General features: G+C 47.6%; 1 protein-coding gene across 1 annotated transcript; it reads right to left on the bottom strand.

Annotated features, from left to right (window-relative positions):
- Positions 1–1,642: 1,642 nt before the first annotated feature.
- Positions 1,643–18,332, bottom strand: LOC119385375 (solute carrier family 2, facilitated glucose transporter member 8). The gene is made up of 2 exons (XM_037652824.1): positions 18,130–18,332; positions 1,643–1,943 (listed from the first exon to the last, which is right to left on the bottom strand). Exons 1-2 carry the CDS (start codon positions 18,330–18,332, stop codon positions 1,643–1,645), a joined length of 504 nt encoding a protein of 167 aa, XP_037508752.1.
- Positions 18,333–19,710: the final 1,378 nt, after the last annotated feature.

The raw sequence follows: 19,710 nt of genomic DNA, 5'->3' as shown, positions 1-19,710 counted from the left end.
TACCATTTGAGGACGACCACGGGACGTCGAGTGTTGTCTGGGTATAGGGTAGCTAGAATAACCGTACTGCAGCGCTCTCAAACGTGCGTCGAGCGCAACGACCGGCGAGTGGACCGCGGAAAAATGAGCGGCCGCTGCTCTAAGCATCGGCTCCACAGTGCGTCCGCATTTCTGACTGCCGCATACATCAAGTAAACGTCATCATCCCTGAGAAGCGATAGGCTCACGGTTCGCGCGCCGGTTGTTTCGGTGGAAGCACGTTTGAGAGCGCTGGCGTACGGTAGCGCATGAGTGCAGTCACGGGGTTTGATTTCAATCACCACGCACCATGTACGTCCCCAAAAAAGTTTTATCGGTCGTTTTTAAATGCGTTCTATTACGTGACGAAGCGCACTTGGCCCTAAAAGAGAATATTGAAAATGTTGCATAATTGCCGTTAGTTAATTAACCAATTCAGCGCAACATAAAAATACTACAACGAGCGCCACATGGTGGTAGACCATATGCTGTCGGTTTCATTCAGTCGCTGTTAACCACTTATTTTTTAAATATTTGGTCCTGCTTACGTCAAGCGTGTATACTTATTCACTTTGATTGTTTAATACGGAACCGCTCTGCTATTTCGCTTATATTCGTTTTCTTTGTTTAGGTCACCGTAATTGTTTTTTGTTTTTTTACTTTTAGAAATCAGCAGGTAGCAGAGTTAGAAGTGGCAATAATGTGAATAGCAGTGATATCCTGCGACGCTTTGTGTCGGTATACTATACGTTTCTGGGTGGCCCAACTCCTCTCAAAGAAGAAATGGTACAAGATTGCACGTTAGTAAATATGTTGCTAACGAACGCTTTACGCCAGCTGATAAGTAGAATATGAAAACTCATTGCAGTTTTATGTCCTCAATGAATTTTGAGCGCTGACTCTAGTTATCGTATTCAAACGGTGCATCACAATATCGCTACCAGCGTTGCTGCTCTACATCTGTCGGGTGATACGGTATTGCGAAAACGGTAATACGCTTAAGGACAAGGTAAGACTGCACAGCGGCAATCGCGACATCGTGCGGGGGCTTCTTAATGGTGTTCTTGCAAATATATGGCAACGCGCTAGCTGATCGCCAAGTAGAGCAGCGACACCCATCAATTACAAAAGTGTCAAGCAAGAACCACTGACAGTGCAGTTTATAAGGAGCTGTTATGTTAAGCAGCCAAACAAATCTGAATAAGTTGTTTCGGAATGAAACTAGTATACTTTCAGCAAGAAGGATAGAACTTTCGAGTTACAAACAGGCATTTCAATAAAATTATGCAGAGTTGGTCGCATTAAGAAATTTTCCAGTAAACACTTTTGTAAATAGGTCTTTTCTGCTTCATTATATCGATCTATAATAGCAAATTTGCAAATGTATCGAAGTATCTTAAGATACAATTGGGAAGTATCGTATCGGATACAATTATTGCGCTAGTATCTTGTATCTGTATCTCCAATACTTCTTGCCCGAGTATCTTGTATCGTATCGCGATACAATTTCAAAGTATCTGTGCCCAGCCCTGATTGCACTCATATATGGCTGATGTGCGGTGGCAAAGCGGGTCCTGTCTGATGATCCTGGTTCAATTTGTTAACGCGCAAAATAGACAATGAATCATTGGGTGTTCGCTGAGGGCAGAGAGCAAAAGCAATATACCATGGTCCCTCGGTACGCAGGCAGCGTTACTTCGGCGATGTAGGTTGGCACGCAGAGGGACACCATGCCGGTGGCTAGTCCTGTCAAGAAGCGGCCGCACAGGATGAGAGTGGACCAGCTGGCAGCGAAGAGCGTCGCGTAGCCAAGCATGAAGATGAGTGCGCTCAGCAAGAGCGCGAACCGGCGACCCATGTGTTGGCAGACGTACGCCGATGCGACTGATCCAAACACTGCACCCACCGGCAACAGGAATCCGAACCTGCAGAAAATCGTGGTATTCAGTGCACACGTGGGGAACGCCACAGTTCTGTTTCAATACTATTCCAGTTTGTTTTTCTTTTTCTTTTGCGGCCAGAATGGCGCTCCTGCAACGCTGTCACCTGGACCGGACGTTCATGAGCAGCGGATAAACAATAAAAAGCAAGCGAAAGCCATCCTTACGCATTCCTTGCGATTCTGTTGCGATGTGCTTCTCATCGAGGCCGTCCTTCACGCGCATAATTGTTATATCACTTGTCTGAGAAAATCATGTATCTACTCTTTCTGTATTCTTCCGAAATTTTGGAGCGTGCAGCAGAAGACATTACGCTACGTTGATGATTGCCTTCTTTTCGTGGTTAACGTACAGAATGTCTATCGCGGGAGTGCAGTTGGACATAAGTTTAGATCCTATTTGGCAGAGGCCCACGTTCTGCAATCATTGGGCACTGCGATGCGGTCGGTGCCTGACCACTTGTGTTGGCGCTATAATCCACGACGAATGTACTTTATGATAAATTATTTCTTCGGCCATTCAAAGTTTATTATTAGCGGAATTGAACAACAAGAAAGAACATTCTCGTTTGCGCTTCTTGCCATTGATCAGATCCTGTCGCACGTGACTGAAATGAGTTTTCGTGATCAACTTGCAGGGCTAGAGGCAGTTCATGCATGCTTGAAGCTCAGAACACGAGCGAGGGATAGGGAAGGCCGCACAAGACGAGCGCTGGCTGACAACTGAATCGTTGTATTCGAACATAAAAAGACAATGAACACACATAACTGCGCGGGTAACCAACAGAACAAAACAAATTACGAAGTATTGAAAAGGCTATCTCTCTTATGTGGTTTGCTAAGGCGCGTTGCCGGGCTAGTTGGTTCGTAATCCATAATCATAATTCATATGGCGTAGTGCACCGCCACAGGGATAGAGAATAGGGGCGCAGACACACAGCGCTAACTTGCAACTACCGTAAAACGCCGAGCAAGCGCCCTCCCCCCCCACCCCCACCGCTCACGGTGAAGCATAATCCGACTAGATTTGGTGGGGGCGCGTGCTCGGTCCCGAACCGAAATTCAAGGTGCCGGTGTGAGAGCCGCTAAAAAAAAAAACGACCATCGATGTTTCTAATGAAATGCTTTATTTATTTACTGTTTTTATTCCCCCTCGTCACTGTCAAACTCGTCAAACAACTCCTTAGAGTCAGACGCAAAAGCCAAGTCCGCGCACTCGGTGTGCAAAGACCTGCGGTCTTCTGGTGGTACATCGCCGACACCGGAGAGCATGGCGTGCAGCGCACCATCCTTCGAACCATCTAGTGCATTAGATATGCCACACCCGGTGAATGATAGAGTCACCGTTGCTACCCAAACGGTGACCTGTGCTTCCTATCGCAGGCGGATACGAAGCACAGGACATCTTGCCGGGATGGTTTTCAGATGTTGCCCTTCGGCTCGTCTTTCCTCATGAACGCACACGGGGGCGCTTGCTCGGTCATTGGCGCATATTTCAGATCTCCCGAAAAAGGGAGGGACGCGCTTGCTCGGCATTTTGCGGTAATGGCTTTACTTGCGTGAATGTAGTGCCCTACGTGCACGCCATTTCGCATAATTTGCGAAGGATAAGGCCGCTGCGGACGTGGTTTTTTCTGCTCCCGAACGATTACAAGGAATGTGCAAAAAGGTTAATGTAGCGGCATTGTATGATCGAGCAACGGGAAATATTTGTCAGTTGCAGTCGAGGCGTTGTGTATTGTATCCCTTTGACATGTGAACGCGTATACCTAGTCCAGACTGGAAGGTGTGTGAACCAAAGACTTTGGGAAGACCAGTACAACGTAGAAAGGGCTGTATCTGGTCATTTGGGAATTCACTGTCAGATGTGTGGTTGCGCCCAAATGTTTCAAAACACCTGTATTCTCGATAGGGCCCGCGGCAGAACCACGCGGGAAATAATTGAAGCCTATGAAATCGGCGAAAGGAAAAAAAAATGAATGAGTGTGCCTTCTTTAGCTTTGTCAGCTAAAGAAAAGTTGTGTCTGGAATCATCGCTTTGAGTTTGGCGGGTGCAGATAGTTGTGATTAGTGATGAGTCATCACTAATCACTAGAGATCGGATTTTACGTAAATGCCTATCTTGTTCCTTACGCTCATATCGCGCCATTTTGATATATGAGCATAAATTAAAAGCTAAGGAGGGCTTTTATTGTGTTTTTATAGCGCCTATAAATGCCTATTTTTGACGTTCGGGCCTATATGTCTATAAATGCCTATAAATACCTATTTTCAAACATGGCGCCTATATGAACAATATTTAGCCTTAAGTTTCTTTTCCGGGTGCAGATTGAGTCCATTATTCATTTTACTGCGTAACATTGACTGTTCGGAACTTGAGGTTCAACCTAGTTCTGCTTGCTTGAAATGCGAGCGCTTAACGTAGACAAGGAAGTGAAGAAATAACACACGGACAGGCGCTTACTACAAACTGAAGGCTTAATGGGAAAAAGAGACATATATACCGACAGATAAAAGTTTCGTAAGCGCATCCGATACGAGCACACCACAAACAAACTATAAAAATAGTGATAAAAACTTTTCCAAAGCCCACTTTACCATACAGCAATTCCTTAACGCCTACGGCATCTGCCACTGTCGAGAAACTCAATCTCCCTATCAGACAGAGCTATTGACGGTTTGCTCACGCAAGTCGAGCCGCCACGCGCTATGTTTGCAGCCTCTACGATAATTCTTGTGCGCTCATCTTTGTGCCTATCAACCACAACTGTGCTATCAAATTGAACTTCGCATCCACACATGCTGACATGTTGGGCCAAAAAACCATCGTTGCCATTGCGAACGTTGCACGATGGTTTTCTGGCCCAACATGTCAGCATGTGTGGATGCGAAGTTCAATTTGATAGCACAGTTGTGGTTGATAGGCACAAAGATGAGCGCACAAGAATTATCGTAGAGCCTGCAAACATAGCGCGTGGTGGCTCGACTTGCGTGAGCAAACCGTCAATAGCTCCGTCTGATAGGGAGATTGAGTTTCTCGACAGTGGCAGATGCCGTAGGCGTTAAGGAATTGCTGTATGGTAAAGTGGGCTTTGGAAAAGTTTTTATCACTCTTGTTATGGTTTGTTTGTGGTGTGCTCTTATCAGATGTGCTTACGAAACTTTTATCTGTCAGTATATATGTCTCTTTTCCCCATTAAACCTTCAGTTGGTAGTAAGCGCCTGTCCGTGTGTTATTTCTTTACGTCCTTGTCTACGTTAAGCGCTCGCATTTCAAGCAAGCGGAATTAATCACTAACTAGCCCACTCAGCCATTTCAGCCTAGTCCTCTAGTTCAACCAACTCCCGGAATTAACCGCTTCAGCAGTGAAATGGAACGCACCGGAGAGCATATCCTGCCGCGCTGATATGGCGCGAGCGGTTGGCGAATGCGGCATTGCGGAGAGTAATCAGGGGAGAGTGCAGAGCAAAAGAAAAATATGGTGTGCGCGCGGCTTTTGTTTAGTTTATAGTTCACCTTTTAACCCTTTCCCTACCGAAGACGAGATGAGCTCTTGCACGCTGAAAGTAGCATTTGCGGGCAGAGAAATTAAGCTATAGCCTGATTCATATTGGCTCTTTGGCTTGAACGGCTGGTGGAGTAAAAAAAGTAAAATAAAAACCGCTCAAAGCATGCAATTTGGTCGAAAAAGTACTGGATTCTGATAACCGGAATTAGAAAAAGGCGTCCTCCTCTGAGCCGCTCGCGCCGGAAGCAGCTTTTTTCTGAAAAAAGAAGAAAACACTTGTTCGCCGAGGTTTTTGTGGAATGAATAATTTCAGATCTCCTGCGAGTGAAACAGCGACTGTACAGAGCAGCATATTTTTTCTAAATCATTGGATTCAGACGAAGACCGCGTCCTGACGTTTCGGCAGTAGACGTCGAAAGGTGTAAGCAAACCCCCACCGACGCGTCCAAAGCTTTTTTAACACGAAAGTGTTTTATGGCGGGGTCCACCACGGCTCCACTGACGCATTTCCATCACGGATATGACGTTGTAAAATATAAAGACTAAAAATTGCAAAGAAAAAACTAGAAGAAAAGGTTCCATCACCTGGAATCGAACTTACGACCTCTCGATCCCCAGCGCGCAGCGCGAAACGACTCCGCCGCAAACGGCACGTTCTTCGTCATACTAACGGCGTGCTATTCATATACTCCATTTGCCAGTGGCGGTACTCAGAGATCAGAGTACATCAGCGTGTTTTCGTTATCACTAGCGAGATGGCGCGAAGGGCTCGAAGAGCGCGCTTTAAATGTCGTCGCCCCCCGCGTTGAGATGAGCGTGTGCCTCTACAGGGCGTGGTCGCTCCTGCGCGCGCGCTTATCTTGTACGCCTTGCGCTCTCACCGCAAGTTTGCGTTCAAGTTACAGAGAGCACGAAGGTCATTTCGCTCACTGCAGTGGCCGCTCTTGCGAAAGGAGCGCGCTGCTCAAAAACAAATAAGTTACAACTGTGACAGTTCGCGCTCATCCTGTGTGTACTTGTGCGTTCGTTTCGTGCGTCCTCCTTTGTATTTGATCAGCGCGCTTTAACTGTCGAGCTGTGACAGTTGTTAGTTCGCGCTCATCCTGTGTATGTTCGTTCCGTGCGTCCTTTCTGCTTGAGCAATGCGTTGGAAGTTTCGAGCTGCTTGCCGTTCTTAGCGTGACATTACAACTTGTTGCTATATCATTCATTCCTTCGCCCTCAGGGCGAAACAATGCACAACAAACGCTCAACTACGTCTGTGAAGACACGTTTTACTTTCGTGTTATACCGATTCCTATGCCAGAGGGATCAACCATGTTTTTTTCATAGGCTCCCTTGTATCTGCGCTTATTTTTTTAAATTTCAGAGACATTTTCTGCACCGAAGACAGGTTAGAGCACTTTCCCTGGTGCAGTACAGTAAAGCCAATTCTCTGCCTATTAACAAAATGTTTCGCTTGCATCTTGCGAATAAAGCGCCTTTAAGTAGTTTTATAGGTTTCAAGACACGTAGAATAAAATTGGCGAAGAAAAAAATCCGTATTTTTGCATCGTTCTTGGTAAAAAAAATCGGTAGTGAAAGGGTTAAGGTGTTCACCGCCTGGGGAGAAACTGGTGCTACGCGATTCGACCCGGCCGATAGGAAAATCACAGCATATCCACGGAGTGAATGATGATGAGTGGGCGAAGCTGCGGAGGTTCATCGGTAAACCGTGAATTTTCCGTGAATTCTGCCCAGTACATCATCGCCGACGTGAGATCGGGCGCGTTTATACTAAAGGTTCGATGAGAGTTATGACGACTTGCAGCTCACTTGAATTTTACATGTACGCTGTGCATTTTCATTGTTTAATCACGCAGGAGAAACATCTGGCGTCTTTCGTTAAGCAGCTGGCGTCTTTTCGTTTTGCTTTAGAAACATCTGGCGTCTTTTCGTTTTGCTTTTAGAAAACATCTGGCGTCTTTCGTTGGTTTATTTCATCAATCAACGGCGTTTTGAACAAAATTTTTATTGTTTAATCACGCACAGGAGAAATCTCACCAGGCACTACCTTGGAGGTAAACAATGGCTGCTAATGGGAATGAGAGACAGAAGAAGTCGGCTTTTAGCTAACACTTACACTTCTACTTCTACTAAGGTTTCCTACAGGAACATGCCAATGGCTGCTAATGAAGAATGAGAGACAGAAGAATTCGGCTTTTAGTTAACGCGCACGCTGCGAATTTTTTATTGTTCAACAACGCACAGGAGAAATCTGCCACCGGCACCACCTTGGAGGTCAAGATCTGGTACTAGCGTTAAGACTGGTTACGCACTACGACGGGGACGAACGGGTGCCGCTTTAAGAAGCTTCGCCCCTAAAATCCCCTCCCTCTGCTCTTTTAGCGATCTGGATGTCTGCTCCTGCTCTGTCCTTCTCAGTCATGCCGAAAAGAAAGGCACAGAGGTGTGTGTTGATTCGATAGCGGATACTTGACTCACCAGGCTACAGAATAAGCGGAGAGACCGGGCTCTGCAAAGCGTGCGTGACGAAGGACAATTGCACGGCTGCGTTGAACTCTTGGTGCCTGTGTGCCATCTTAATAACATTTCTTGTTTTCCTGTCGTAAATAGACGTCGTGCACGTCTTCCTTTGAATTTATTTGCATTCATGTAAACATTTATTGTGCCTATATGTACGATATGAGAGGCCTAAAACGTTGTTTTGCCTGCCAATTTTTGGTGCCTAAAACGCGCTTTTTGATGCCCCAAAATCCGGCTTCTAGTGATGGCACGTGCAGGCTTTGTGCTGTATCTTTAGATGTTGTTCTCTCGGTTTTATAGATCTACTGTTATTGTATAAAAGGCATCTGTGATCGCAAATAAAATCATTAGTTGCAAGTTAGCGCTGTGTGTGTCCGTCCCTCTTCTCTGTCCCTGTCGTGGTGCGCTACGCCGTATGAATTATGACATTTATGCGGGAATGGTTGTGCTCAAGAGCGATGCTCGGGCGACATATCTCCGGGCTGCAGCCGCACGTGGAGCAATGGGCGAAAAAATGCGAACGCTTTGCTGCTCACACATTAAGGCAGTCTGCCGCACACGAACCTTACAGCAAGAAAGCGGAGCAGAATGTCGTTTTAACTGCGAATCTGTTGTCGCTCGCCGTAGTTTGTATGGTGTTGCAAAAAACTCCAAAGGTGGTTATGCGCCACAGGAATTGGACAAGCCGCACAACAGAGTACAGCAGATGCGAGCGTTAAACGAAAACTCTGCTCGGCGAAGTGGAGAACTCGAAACGCGTGAAAGAAAGAAAGAAAGAAAGAGAAAATAGAGAGAAACAAAGACAGACAGAAAAATAGAGTTAGGAAGAAAGCGATAGAAAGAGGGAGAAAGAGAAATATAGGGAGAGGTAAAGGCAATAAAGACAAAAAGATAGAAAGGCAGAGAAAGACATTGAGAGAGACAAACACAAGTAAGACATATAGAGAGAGAAACAAAGAAAAAGAGATAGAAAGATATAGAAAGACAGACGTATAAACATACACAGAAAAGAGATACAAGAAAAAGAGAGAACGATAAAGAAAGAGAAGAAAGGATGAAAAAGAAAAGCAAGGAAGGCCACCAAGCTGCGCTCTTCCTTCGGGCTTGTCACCACTAGTGCGAATCTGCCATAACATTTTTTTTTGCACGGAACAAGGTGATTGTCGTGCTTGATTCTACACACTATACTCTTCGGCACATCTGCACCCGCTGAGTTCTTATCAATTCTAGCACACAGATTGTTTAGCTTAATCATAACAAAAGAGGCTTCAAATTTGAACGTATTACAAAGCTTTTTAATGCGATAGGAGGATCCATAAAGACGCAAAATCACAGCCAGTGTCTAGAATTTAGTTGCATTTTCTATACGCGGTTGCACTTTTAACAGCGAAGCAGTTAGTCATGCCATAAAGACGGCAGTGGTGTAGCAAAAAAAAAAAAAATTTGGGGAGGGGCGAAACGTGCGGGGAAGGATGTTTCAGCTCCGCTAACGTGAAACCTGGGGAGGGACGAAGCATGCGGTGTTTCCCACAGCAAAATCGCTGCTAATGGGCCATGATAGACAGAAGAAGAAGAGTGAGTGAAGAAACTTTATTTACCTTTTTAAGAAAGGGGAGGGGCCGGAGGGGAGAGAGGGAGGTCTGTGATCCAGTTCCAGTAAGCGTCCGTCACTGCTCTGTGTGGCATAACGTCAGACTACCTGTCGTGGTAGGCCCCCGCTACCTCCTCAGCCCACCTCAGGACTCGGTCCCGGAGGGTGGGATCGGAGCTGCGCAGGGCAGTCTCCAACAGCTCCTCACTACTAATTAATGGTTTGAGAGTGCGGACGGGAGATTGGATGGGACACTGCCACATGATATGCGAGAGATCTGCTATCTGGACAGGGCAGAAGCGACACTTGGGTGACGGGTATGTGGCAGAGAAAAGTAATTACAGAGTTCGCGAGGTAAGAAATGTGCGAGTTTGTAGTTGCCGCCACAATATTTCTCTCTGGCGCGTTCTAGGCAGAGAAAGAGGTGGATATGTTAAGCGTTGGTGTCTGTAATGTGTGCAAATTTCATGAAATGTGATCAGCGCGCCTTTATGGGTGTCTTGTGAGGAGTCATTGGGCCCTAAGAAGAGACAGAAGAATAAGGGCCTGATCGAGGTAATTCGCCGCACTATTTTGAGAGAGATTTTTTTGATGAGGCATTAGTGGTGCCAACCCTAAAATCGGGCATGTAGGCAAGGGTGTTTCAGCTCCACTAACGTCGTCAGAAAACTGCGTCGGAATGCAGCTTACCCTAAGGTGCTTCTTTTTATGCTTCTCCTTCTCTCCCTCATTGCCCATTAGCAGCGATTTTGCTGTAAGTTGTCTTCGTGTTACCGCAATGTGCTACAAAATATACCTACAGGAGAAAACTTGGCATTTGAAAGCAATTTTAAGATGGAATTTAACAAATCTTTGTTAATGCAATCAAATCGTGATATGTCGTCGGCTATTTGTTGGGCTAACTGTTGCTAACTGTTGACATAACAAATCCATGCCAAGAATGACGTCACTCGAACAACGCTGTAGCGTCAAAAGCTCGCCGAATAAGTTTGGCGGTCGATAGTGGTTCTCGCCAAGCAGAGTCTAGTCGGCGTTATTAGGGGCATACAGCTGTCCGGATTTCGGGCCCTTCCCAGGCAGTCTTGACTTTCTTCAAAATCGTGGTGAATCGCTCATTGATGACAGAGTATTCGGCTCAAGTCTTGTCCTGAGCGACGACGTTGAGACCGTCGATGTCGCTAGCTCGTCGTCTGGCGTTTCGGTAAGGGCGCGGCGTCGGATCACGGCTGCATCTACCCAAAGTCGTCTTCTTTCGCCGGCGAAGTATTGAACTCATGGCTCTGTTAGGCTGGTGGTGTGTCGTTTTGTCGCAGCGTCATCGGTGGCGGCGGAATATGTTCGGGGTTGCGACAGCGCCTCCTCTACACAGGAGGCGTTGGTTGCGATGAACAGCAACCGCACCTCCATCGGTTGCTGCTTTTAGTTTTCTGAATGCGGGCTAAGTGATCGGCCCCGGTTTGGGCCTGTGTATGGTTCAAGTCCGGGAGAAAGGTAAAGTCCTTGCCAGGGGCGTAGCCAAGAGGGGGTTCAAACCCCCCCGAAATTTTTCAGTTTTGCTTGCGTATATATACACGCACACATACAAACGCACGCACGAACATACAGGTCGGTCCACTGTTAAAGGGAACACTCGAATGAGCCCCCTTCATTTTGCTGGCCCCCTCATTCCTAGTGGATGTGGAAACGTTGTTCGTTCAAGGTACTGGTCTGTCAAAGGGAGTCGGAACTGTCAACCACCAGTAGTCTTATGTAAATCTAAGCCACTGTACTGTTGCAAGAGAGCGATATCCTGACATGCCCTGAACGCAATTGTTCCCTTTAACAGTGGGCCGACCTGTACATAAAGTATGGTTGAACCCCCCCCCCCCCCCCGAAAAAATTTCCGGCTACGCCCCTGGTCCTTGCTATGCTGTACGCGATGCTCGACGAGATCTCTACTGAGATGCTGCGAGGTAGTTGGCGACGTCGTGTGGCCGCTTACCGCGCTGTGGACAAGACGCGCTGACGTCGAAAGCGCGTAGTCCCCCCTCGTGGTACTGGCTGTCATATTAGATAAACACGGCATGCAAACACAGAAGAGAGAGAGAAGTCAAGAAGCCGCAAAGTTATTTCTCACGTAGAGGAACACGCGTACCGGATTGATAGGTTCGCGTCTTGCCTGGGCATGCGCAGATACGTTTTTGTGTCTGCCTTCTTTTCCTGCGCTGTACTCTTTTTTTCAGTTGTTAGTCGGCGTTTGTGGTGTCTTGACTTCCCTCTTGTGCCCGTGTTTGCACGCCCTGTCTCTTTAACTTGAATACCTACCAACTAGCTCAGCTCTCTCTTGTTTTAAGCGGCGGTGGTGTGGCCTGCTTCCTCGCAATGGTAGCAATGCGGGCGGTGGTGCAGGGCGGGCCAAATGTCTGTCTTCCTCGGTGCGCTGCATTGGCCTACAGGAGGGGGTATGGCGGTGGTGGCGGCGGCGGAACTGCAGTGGCACGTCGTCTTGACGTGGTCGTGGAAGGCTAGGGCGAGGGCGCACTGGGTCCGGAGCCAGCGGCCGTTTTCGTTGTTCGCGAACACCGTTTTCGCGCCTTTGAATTGCACATTTACGGCGTTTCGTGTTTGGCGAACTCCTATGATCGCCCGACTAACCGGGTTGCTGCCAAATATTACAGAATTAACGAGTTTGATGTCATTAAACAATATATATGCTTGCCGGGACCAGAGAGCACGTTCGAATCATCCGATTTTCCGAATTATTGGGGTCGACTTAACAAACTTTTACTTTTACTTGTATTCGCTAGTACAGCGTGCTTGAAGTTACCAGCTGAGAGCAGCACCTGGTTTATGGACGGAAACTTCGATCTCGCTCCATCTGTGCCCACAATGTGGAAAGCCATTGGCGCCTTGCGCTCAGAATAGGCCACCGTAACAACGTGGATGGTCCAGTCTGGAGTCGGTGCACCCATAAAGTAGAGTAACATGCTCATGGCCATGCAGCAACGTGTTCACAAACTACGGGAAGACTATAGTGCCGGGACGAGGACAACCGAAGTAGGCACCGAGATCGGGCTAGTTGGTAGTGATCCATAACATCTGTAAGCGCGAAAGACACGTACGACAACGAAGAACGCAGGACAAGCGCCTTTTATACCTGCCACTCTCCCGGTCGGCGGGGTGGTGTTGCCCTCTGGGAGCGGTAAGGTAAAGTAATTCGTCATTACCCTCCCCGATTAGCACATGCAACGCGTCACACGTCCGTCCCATTCGGAGTGTTTTCAATAGAAGTTCAATTGTGTCAATGCCTTAACACACCGCGAGGTGGCGACATTAGCCCAAGCGTCGCAAAAGCGTCGGCCTCGCTCATAGCTTCACGCCAGTCCAAACCAGGAATAGCTCTGCGACGCGCGCCTGCCTCACCTGGCTGTATTGCCCGCTCACGCGCTCGCCCCGAGAAAAATCGCAGCCGGGCTACGGGGGCGGCACGACGCGCTTTGCGTTTTCCACTAGCCCGGCCGTGGTGTTCAATCACATTTTAACATGCCGCAGGATGGCGACCAAGTTCTGCGTCCAATATGCGATGCTCTTCGGGCCATCACACCTCGTTCTCTGATTACGATTTCACCCTGAAATACTACAGCTGCTACCACAAGGGTTTGTTTATTCATTTAACATGGACGATAGTCGTAGCGATGGAGATGTACCACCAATCATTAAAGTGGGTGCATACACGTACGGTGCTATTAGCTGCCAGACATCTATATACATTGTGAAAACTCTCTTATATCAATGTACAGTAAACATTCAGTTGCTTCTGTAAGGGCAGGCTTTACTCTCGTGTTATTCCGATTCCACCCAGGCATTGACTACTCTCGTGTTATTCCGATTCCTATGACGGAGGGATCAACCATGTTTTTTGCACGAGCGATGCTCGTTTTTTCCTTTAGTCAGCAGAGGGCACACTTCTTTGCATAGCGCTGAAAACAGGACGCGAATTCTGTACATTTCTCCTGCCCTCTTGATATTGTGAGGTAGGCAACGCAAATACAGCATAAAAAAAGGTGGTTCTTGAGTAAAGGATTGCTCTTTCCTTGCTGTAGATTTTATTTTCTGAGGTAGGCTTTCAGAAATGCTGCGGATTAAGTCACCTGGGTAACCAGCGGACAGCAGGGTCTCAACCTGTCTGTTGAAACTGGCTAAAACCATGTGTGCACATGATTTCTGCAGGGCTGAGAGGAAGCTAGACGTGATGATGCCTCGTTTCACGAGTTTGGAGTGTGCGCTCTTGTAAGGCAACATACTTTTGGCAACATATATCTTGGGTTGTACGACCAGCAAATGTGGGTGTCGGTGAAATGCAGACACTAGCACCTTCTCCTCTGAGGGGCAAGGTTTAACCTTCACCCAGGCATTGACTAAGAACAACCGCACCCAGTTTACAGATGTTAAACTGCATTTCACTGACCCACGTTTGCTGGTTGTAGAAGTATAAGAATATTCTATGACGTTGTCGGTAAGTCCCGCTATAAATTGGAGCACACCAGGTTATTATCACGTGAAATTATCACGCGCTATCGCCGTCACTTTCTTAGGCACTAGTGTCACTCTGGTGCGCTTACTGAATATGTTTATATCAGCGCCATGCACAATCAGTTTTGTTTGTATTTGTAATATCTGTCAGTAACTCTCTTGTGCCTGTTGCTGAATATAATCAGTATGTTGGATTTATCTTATGTTTATGGCCATAGTTGTATGTTCTCTTTAACTGGAATTAATGTTGTGTAAGAATTGTAGTGATGCATTTTTATTTTCATTTTCTGTACGCGTATCTTTTCATCTTGTTTGATTGCCCTACTGCAATAGTGTCTAGTGGGATTGGCAGTATGTATAAGTAAGTAAATAAATAAATAAATAAATAAATAAATAAATAAATAAATAAATAAATAAATAAATAAATAAACAAACTGTACTTCCCGCTACAGTATAACGTGCCGAGGCGACTTCGGCTATGAGAGGCACTGTAGAGGATGGAATTTCGACCACCTGCTGTTCTTTAACGGGCACGGACATCGCACAGTACACGGGTCTCTAGCAATTCGTCTTTAACGCAATGCGACTGCCTCAGCCGGCATGGGGCCCGTGTTTTTCGGGTCAGCAGCCGAGCTCCGCAGCCAATGGGCGACTGCGGTGGCCAAACTATTAGCGTGTCTTAGGAAGTGAGGGAAATTACGCACACTAAGTACGGAAATACCGTACCGGCGTCGCTTAAAGGGGCCCTGCAACACCTTTCTTAGTTATATTGGAATAGTCTCATTATTGACGTATGACTATTCACGAGTCATATGCCGCAAAAATTTTTCGAATCCGTCAAGTGTAAGTGGTGTTACCAAATTTTAGAGATCACGTTCCGCAGCTTTCTCCCTCAACTCAACGCCGCGAGCGTGCGGAAAGCTGCGCAGGGCATGAAGGGAGGGAGGGCGGAGGTGCGAGGAGGCGCCGAAGACATTTTTTTCTTCATTTTTTTCTCTCTGGCGTCTCGGCGCAACCACGTGGTCTGTGGCGCCACTTCCGGTCGGCTCGCGCGGTCGTCGTCGAGCGGCGGAGCTCATCGCACCGTGTATCGCGCGTGCTTGAAAACTGCGAGTCGGTTTGGTAATGTTGGGTGTGCACCTCGAACTGCCGTAGTGTTTTCATCGCTCTGCCAACCATGGAAGCAAACCTGCGTGCGCGTTTGGAACGAATGACAGCTGAGATGGGTTTCGACCCACACTCCGATACACCGCCTCGTCGCACTGTTCGCGCTTGAAGCGTATTCAACACGGCAAAGCTGCGTGCACCCATCTCCCAGTGGCGGTACTTCGATGCTGTTTGCTCTTCGAATGCGGGCGCACAGCGAGTGCGGGCTGACAACAAAGAACTAAATGCTAGAAGAAAGGATCGCGGGGCATCGGGCCGGCGCGGACCCATCCCCCGGCTGTCTGCAGCTACCGTGAAAATGCGAGTCTGCTTGGTTGCTGTGTCGCGGTTTCTCGGGAATCTGAGACTACGGGGAGGATACGCCGAGGTACGGCTCGATGACATACTGAACAGACAGCGAACGGGACTCTCGCCATACAGCGAACACAGGTATCCTAAGCTAGCCGGCGCCAGCATTGTTATCGGAGAAATGCTGCACCGCTGCCTCGGTCGGTCGTGAGAACGTGCCGACGATGCAGTTTCCAGCTGACGAGGCAACACTCGAACGGCTGCCACTCTCAACGGCAACCAGCGATGGTCAAAAGCACAGAAATATTCACGATTTCGGCACTGCACATGGTGAAGAAAACGCAACCACGCAACTACGAGCGGACGAGCTGTCGGTGAGACCGGAAGTGCTAATATTAATGTTTGTTCGGTGTTTTAACGGCATTACACAATATAAACATACATATTATCTACTTATTGAACTCAAAATTAACGACGAAGGTAATAATGAGGGTGTTATCGTGATTATAACATCAGCCAATGGTGGAACTGCCGACAATCGCGTCATATATTGCGGACTAATACATCATTTGTCGAGAGAAGAGGGAGCGATTTTCAGACGATTTTGAGAATTTATTGTAAATTCCAGGCCGCTCGCTTCGCTATAATATTTGGCTCGCGTGTTCTCGGGAGCCTCGACTGCCGATTGGCAGCGCTTTTTGACCCTGCTCAAAAAGTGTTGCAGGGCCCCTTTAAATTTCTTAATCTACAAGACGTCTATTAGCCACTTTGTTAAACTCAAGTTACCATAAAGAATGGTCAACTTTCGCGGGCGCAAATGTTTTCAAAAAAGCTGCGTGCTGACCACCACGGTACGGTACGTCGTTACTTGGTGTACGGCAAACCGGCGCTGCTATTGGCCGCGAGATCGAGCGGAGTCGCCGCCTGGCGGCTACTGGCTGAAGCGCGCCTAGTGTGGATTGCTCCATGCGTCGTCTGCTAGCCGCGTTGTGTTTGCATGTGCGCGTACGTCATGCAGGGCCTCAAAAGGCCGTTTGTTCCGTTGCGTTGGTGCAACTTTAACCGCTCGTACGTATGGCTAAGAACATGTAAAGAAGCATTTGGCCTTGATCGGCTGTATATGTACTGTAATAAGATCAGTGAGTGCACTTGTCGAGAGTGCTGTGTGATGTCGTCGTACCGTCCGTTCACGAGAGTCATATCAGTGTAGGTGCCGCTCTGTGGTTCAAGCGCATTGCAAAGTGCACTCGACCTTGTCCTAAAGATGAGAAGTACCAAATCTCATGTGAATATAGCCTTTTAGCGGCTCGGTGGTTAAAAAAAGGCTCTCATGCCCTTGCGCGTTGTGGTTAGGTGTATAACTTCGGGACTGTCGTTTATATGTTACGCGACGAGTTTTAGTTGTGTACGGTCCTGGTCCCACTGCAGAGAAACATTTCTGTCAAGTCGCGTCTGGCACTTCGGTACTTAAATTGTCCCCTAAACAGAACAGAAAATGGAATGACACGGAAATCGCAAAGCTGAGTTGCCTTGCGCAGTTATAACTTTTGGCGAAATGTATACAAAGACACCCGTGTACTTGCGAGGTAGCCTATGCCTGTCAAATTTGCGCTTTGGCAAGTTCAGTGTCGGAAGTGCGTCAGGCCTCAATCTCTTCCGCGAAAACCCTTTAAAAAAATAGAGCGAGCGAGAAAAATATATTCATCAAGATCAGCAGTGGCGATAAACTCGCTCGCGCATTTTCATCGCTTACGTGGCGAGTGAGGGCTCATAAAACGATACCCTTTACTATGCACCAGATCATGCATACACACTTGCCGCGTTTCGGTGCACGTACTTGCCCTGCGGAACACTGAGAACTGTTCTCGCGGCCGTGTAAACACAATGGAACATGCGCGAACTACAAAAGTGCTCGGGGACTCTCGTTTAAGCAGACTCATAGCTAAGCGCGAACAAACTTTGCATTCACAGCGCAGACGGTACATGAATGACACAGAATAAATTCCATGAATTAATTTTCTTCTTTCTCGACTGATTCTCGCTTAAATTTCCTGCGGAAGTGTAGGAAAATCAAAGCACATGGAAGCTTCCCCGAGCGTTCGCTTACTACAACCGTCTTCACGCTCGTAGTGCACAACAGCAACAAGCATATAAATGCACACATTAGCGAAGTTATCGCTGACTACTCACCATCCGTTCTCGTTCGCGAACACTAGAATGCACCGTCGTCGAAGTGCTTGCTGCACACCATGGTGTACTTGGAAGCAGTCTTGCTGTTACGAAGCCTAACGAGCCACAGTCGGCGACGTTCCGCGTCGGTAGGATAGAAATAGAAGCTTATCCCTCGCTCTGTTAGCATGTGCGGCATTGTGGCACCGAACAAAGCCTCACCATCGATATCGAAGAGTTTTCTGCGGGTACGGAACACAAAATCACGATGTGAAAACAGAAGCCCCGTGCACTTCTACACACACCACACGAAACCAGTATCCACACTAGCGGGGTGACGGTGCTGCCACCTAAAGGTCGATCTCGCCGCGAATAACTATTTATGAGAGCGGCAGGTGCTTGACACTTACCAGGCGGAGTAGGACACAGAGCGGAGATCGTCAGCGTTCTCCCCAGTGCTCGTTGAAAGGCTGTCGGTTGCTGGCGAGGTGTAGCCGAGCGTAATGCCCATGCAGAATGAGCCCGTCCAGGCACTGAGCATGGTGGCCCCGAACCAGATGGTTAGGGGCTTCTGCAACGGTTCGGAATGTTGCTCGCCTCCGTACCCGCTCATGCTTTCTTCTTCACAGCCTTGGCTGCGTGCCCTGGGCCCTTACCCACTACCGCAAGTGAGGCGGTAGTTTGTTGGAGCTGAAGAAATAAATTGGGAAATGCGAAATGGAGGCCATCATGATGCAGACCAAGCAATTGCTTTAGTTATTTTGGCTTTTCTGTCAGGCATCGCGAGTACTTCATATTTCGGCAATAATTATACAGAGCACTTCCAAATGAACGGAACCTCCAACGCATAGCCGCAATAAAAATTCTATCGTAAATGTAATGATGTAAAGATGAGTAGAAAGCAATTAAGTTAATTTCATTTGGCCACTCGTCCACTGTTAAGCTGCGACCGCAGGAGACAGACAGAGACGCTGAGAGGTAGGCCTGAATCAACGTGCTACTCAGCGTTGTGAAAGGAGATGGAGTGCCAAAGGAGAGCTGTTGATTGTGAGTATGGAAGTGGAAAAAGAAACTTGAATCGCCAAAGACTCTTCAAAGATTCTTGTCCAGTTCGCTCTAGTGTAAAAACTTGCAGAGAGCTATAAGAATAACAAGCTGATGCCGAGGATCAGGCCAAAGTACCAACCAGACAAGAAATAAGGTGCATAAGAATTGGAACTTGAGCTAGCTGGTATGCGTTCATCTTCGGTTGATGCAGAGCAGACGGGACGAAGACAAAGGCTGTTTCTAGTTCAACGAGCCCTTTTTACTGTGCTCACATTTACAGCCCCGCCAATTTGGCCTCACTAATAGCGATTTGTGCAATGCCATGCCCGCACATTAGTATGCTACAAGGAACAAGGATCATGCCCACCGAATGAACGGGAGGCCTTCGGACCACTGCCACCCTTTGCGGCGTGTGGGTGTGCAGGATATTGCGCGCAGAATGGTGGCGAAATGCCAGATTGTACCAAGACCACCTCCAATTGGAATGCGAAAGGGATGAAAGCTTTCGCCGCAACAAACGTAACCGACAAAGTGTGAACCATGAGTGGCGCTTTATCACCAACAGAACGACGGACTTTATCTGGAACCAGGTACGACCAGGTCTTTCTAAACCAAGAAAAAAGCGACTACTCAAAAGGAAAAGCTGTCCATGCTGGGTGCCATGAATTTGCAGAGGAATGCAAAATACTCTCGGTGAAAGGATCAAAGTTCGCGACACACTTTCACTTTCACCGGTGGACATTGTCGTGCATTCAGGAAATCTATGCGCAGGTGGCAGGCGAGTTTTCGCGCTAGGTGTGTGACAGAATGCGTGGACGTTGTGGCGAGGACTGTGGCACCACAACGCAAGTCGGAAGACACAAAACCTGTTGTCATATTTCGGACTAACAAACGGCTGAAGCTTGTTACCGCCGACAAAGAAGGTTTTTAACACGAAAGTGTTT

The sequence above is a fragment of the Rhipicephalus sanguineus genome, chromosome 3, assembly GCF_013339695.2.
Source record: "Rhipicephalus sanguineus isolate Rsan-2018 chromosome 3, BIME_Rsan_1.4, whole genome shotgun sequence".
NCBI lineage: Eukaryota > Metazoa > Arthropoda > Arachnida > Ixodida > Ixodidae > Rhipicephalus > Rhipicephalus sanguineus.
This window is presented reverse-complemented; position numbering and strand designations above follow the sequence as displayed.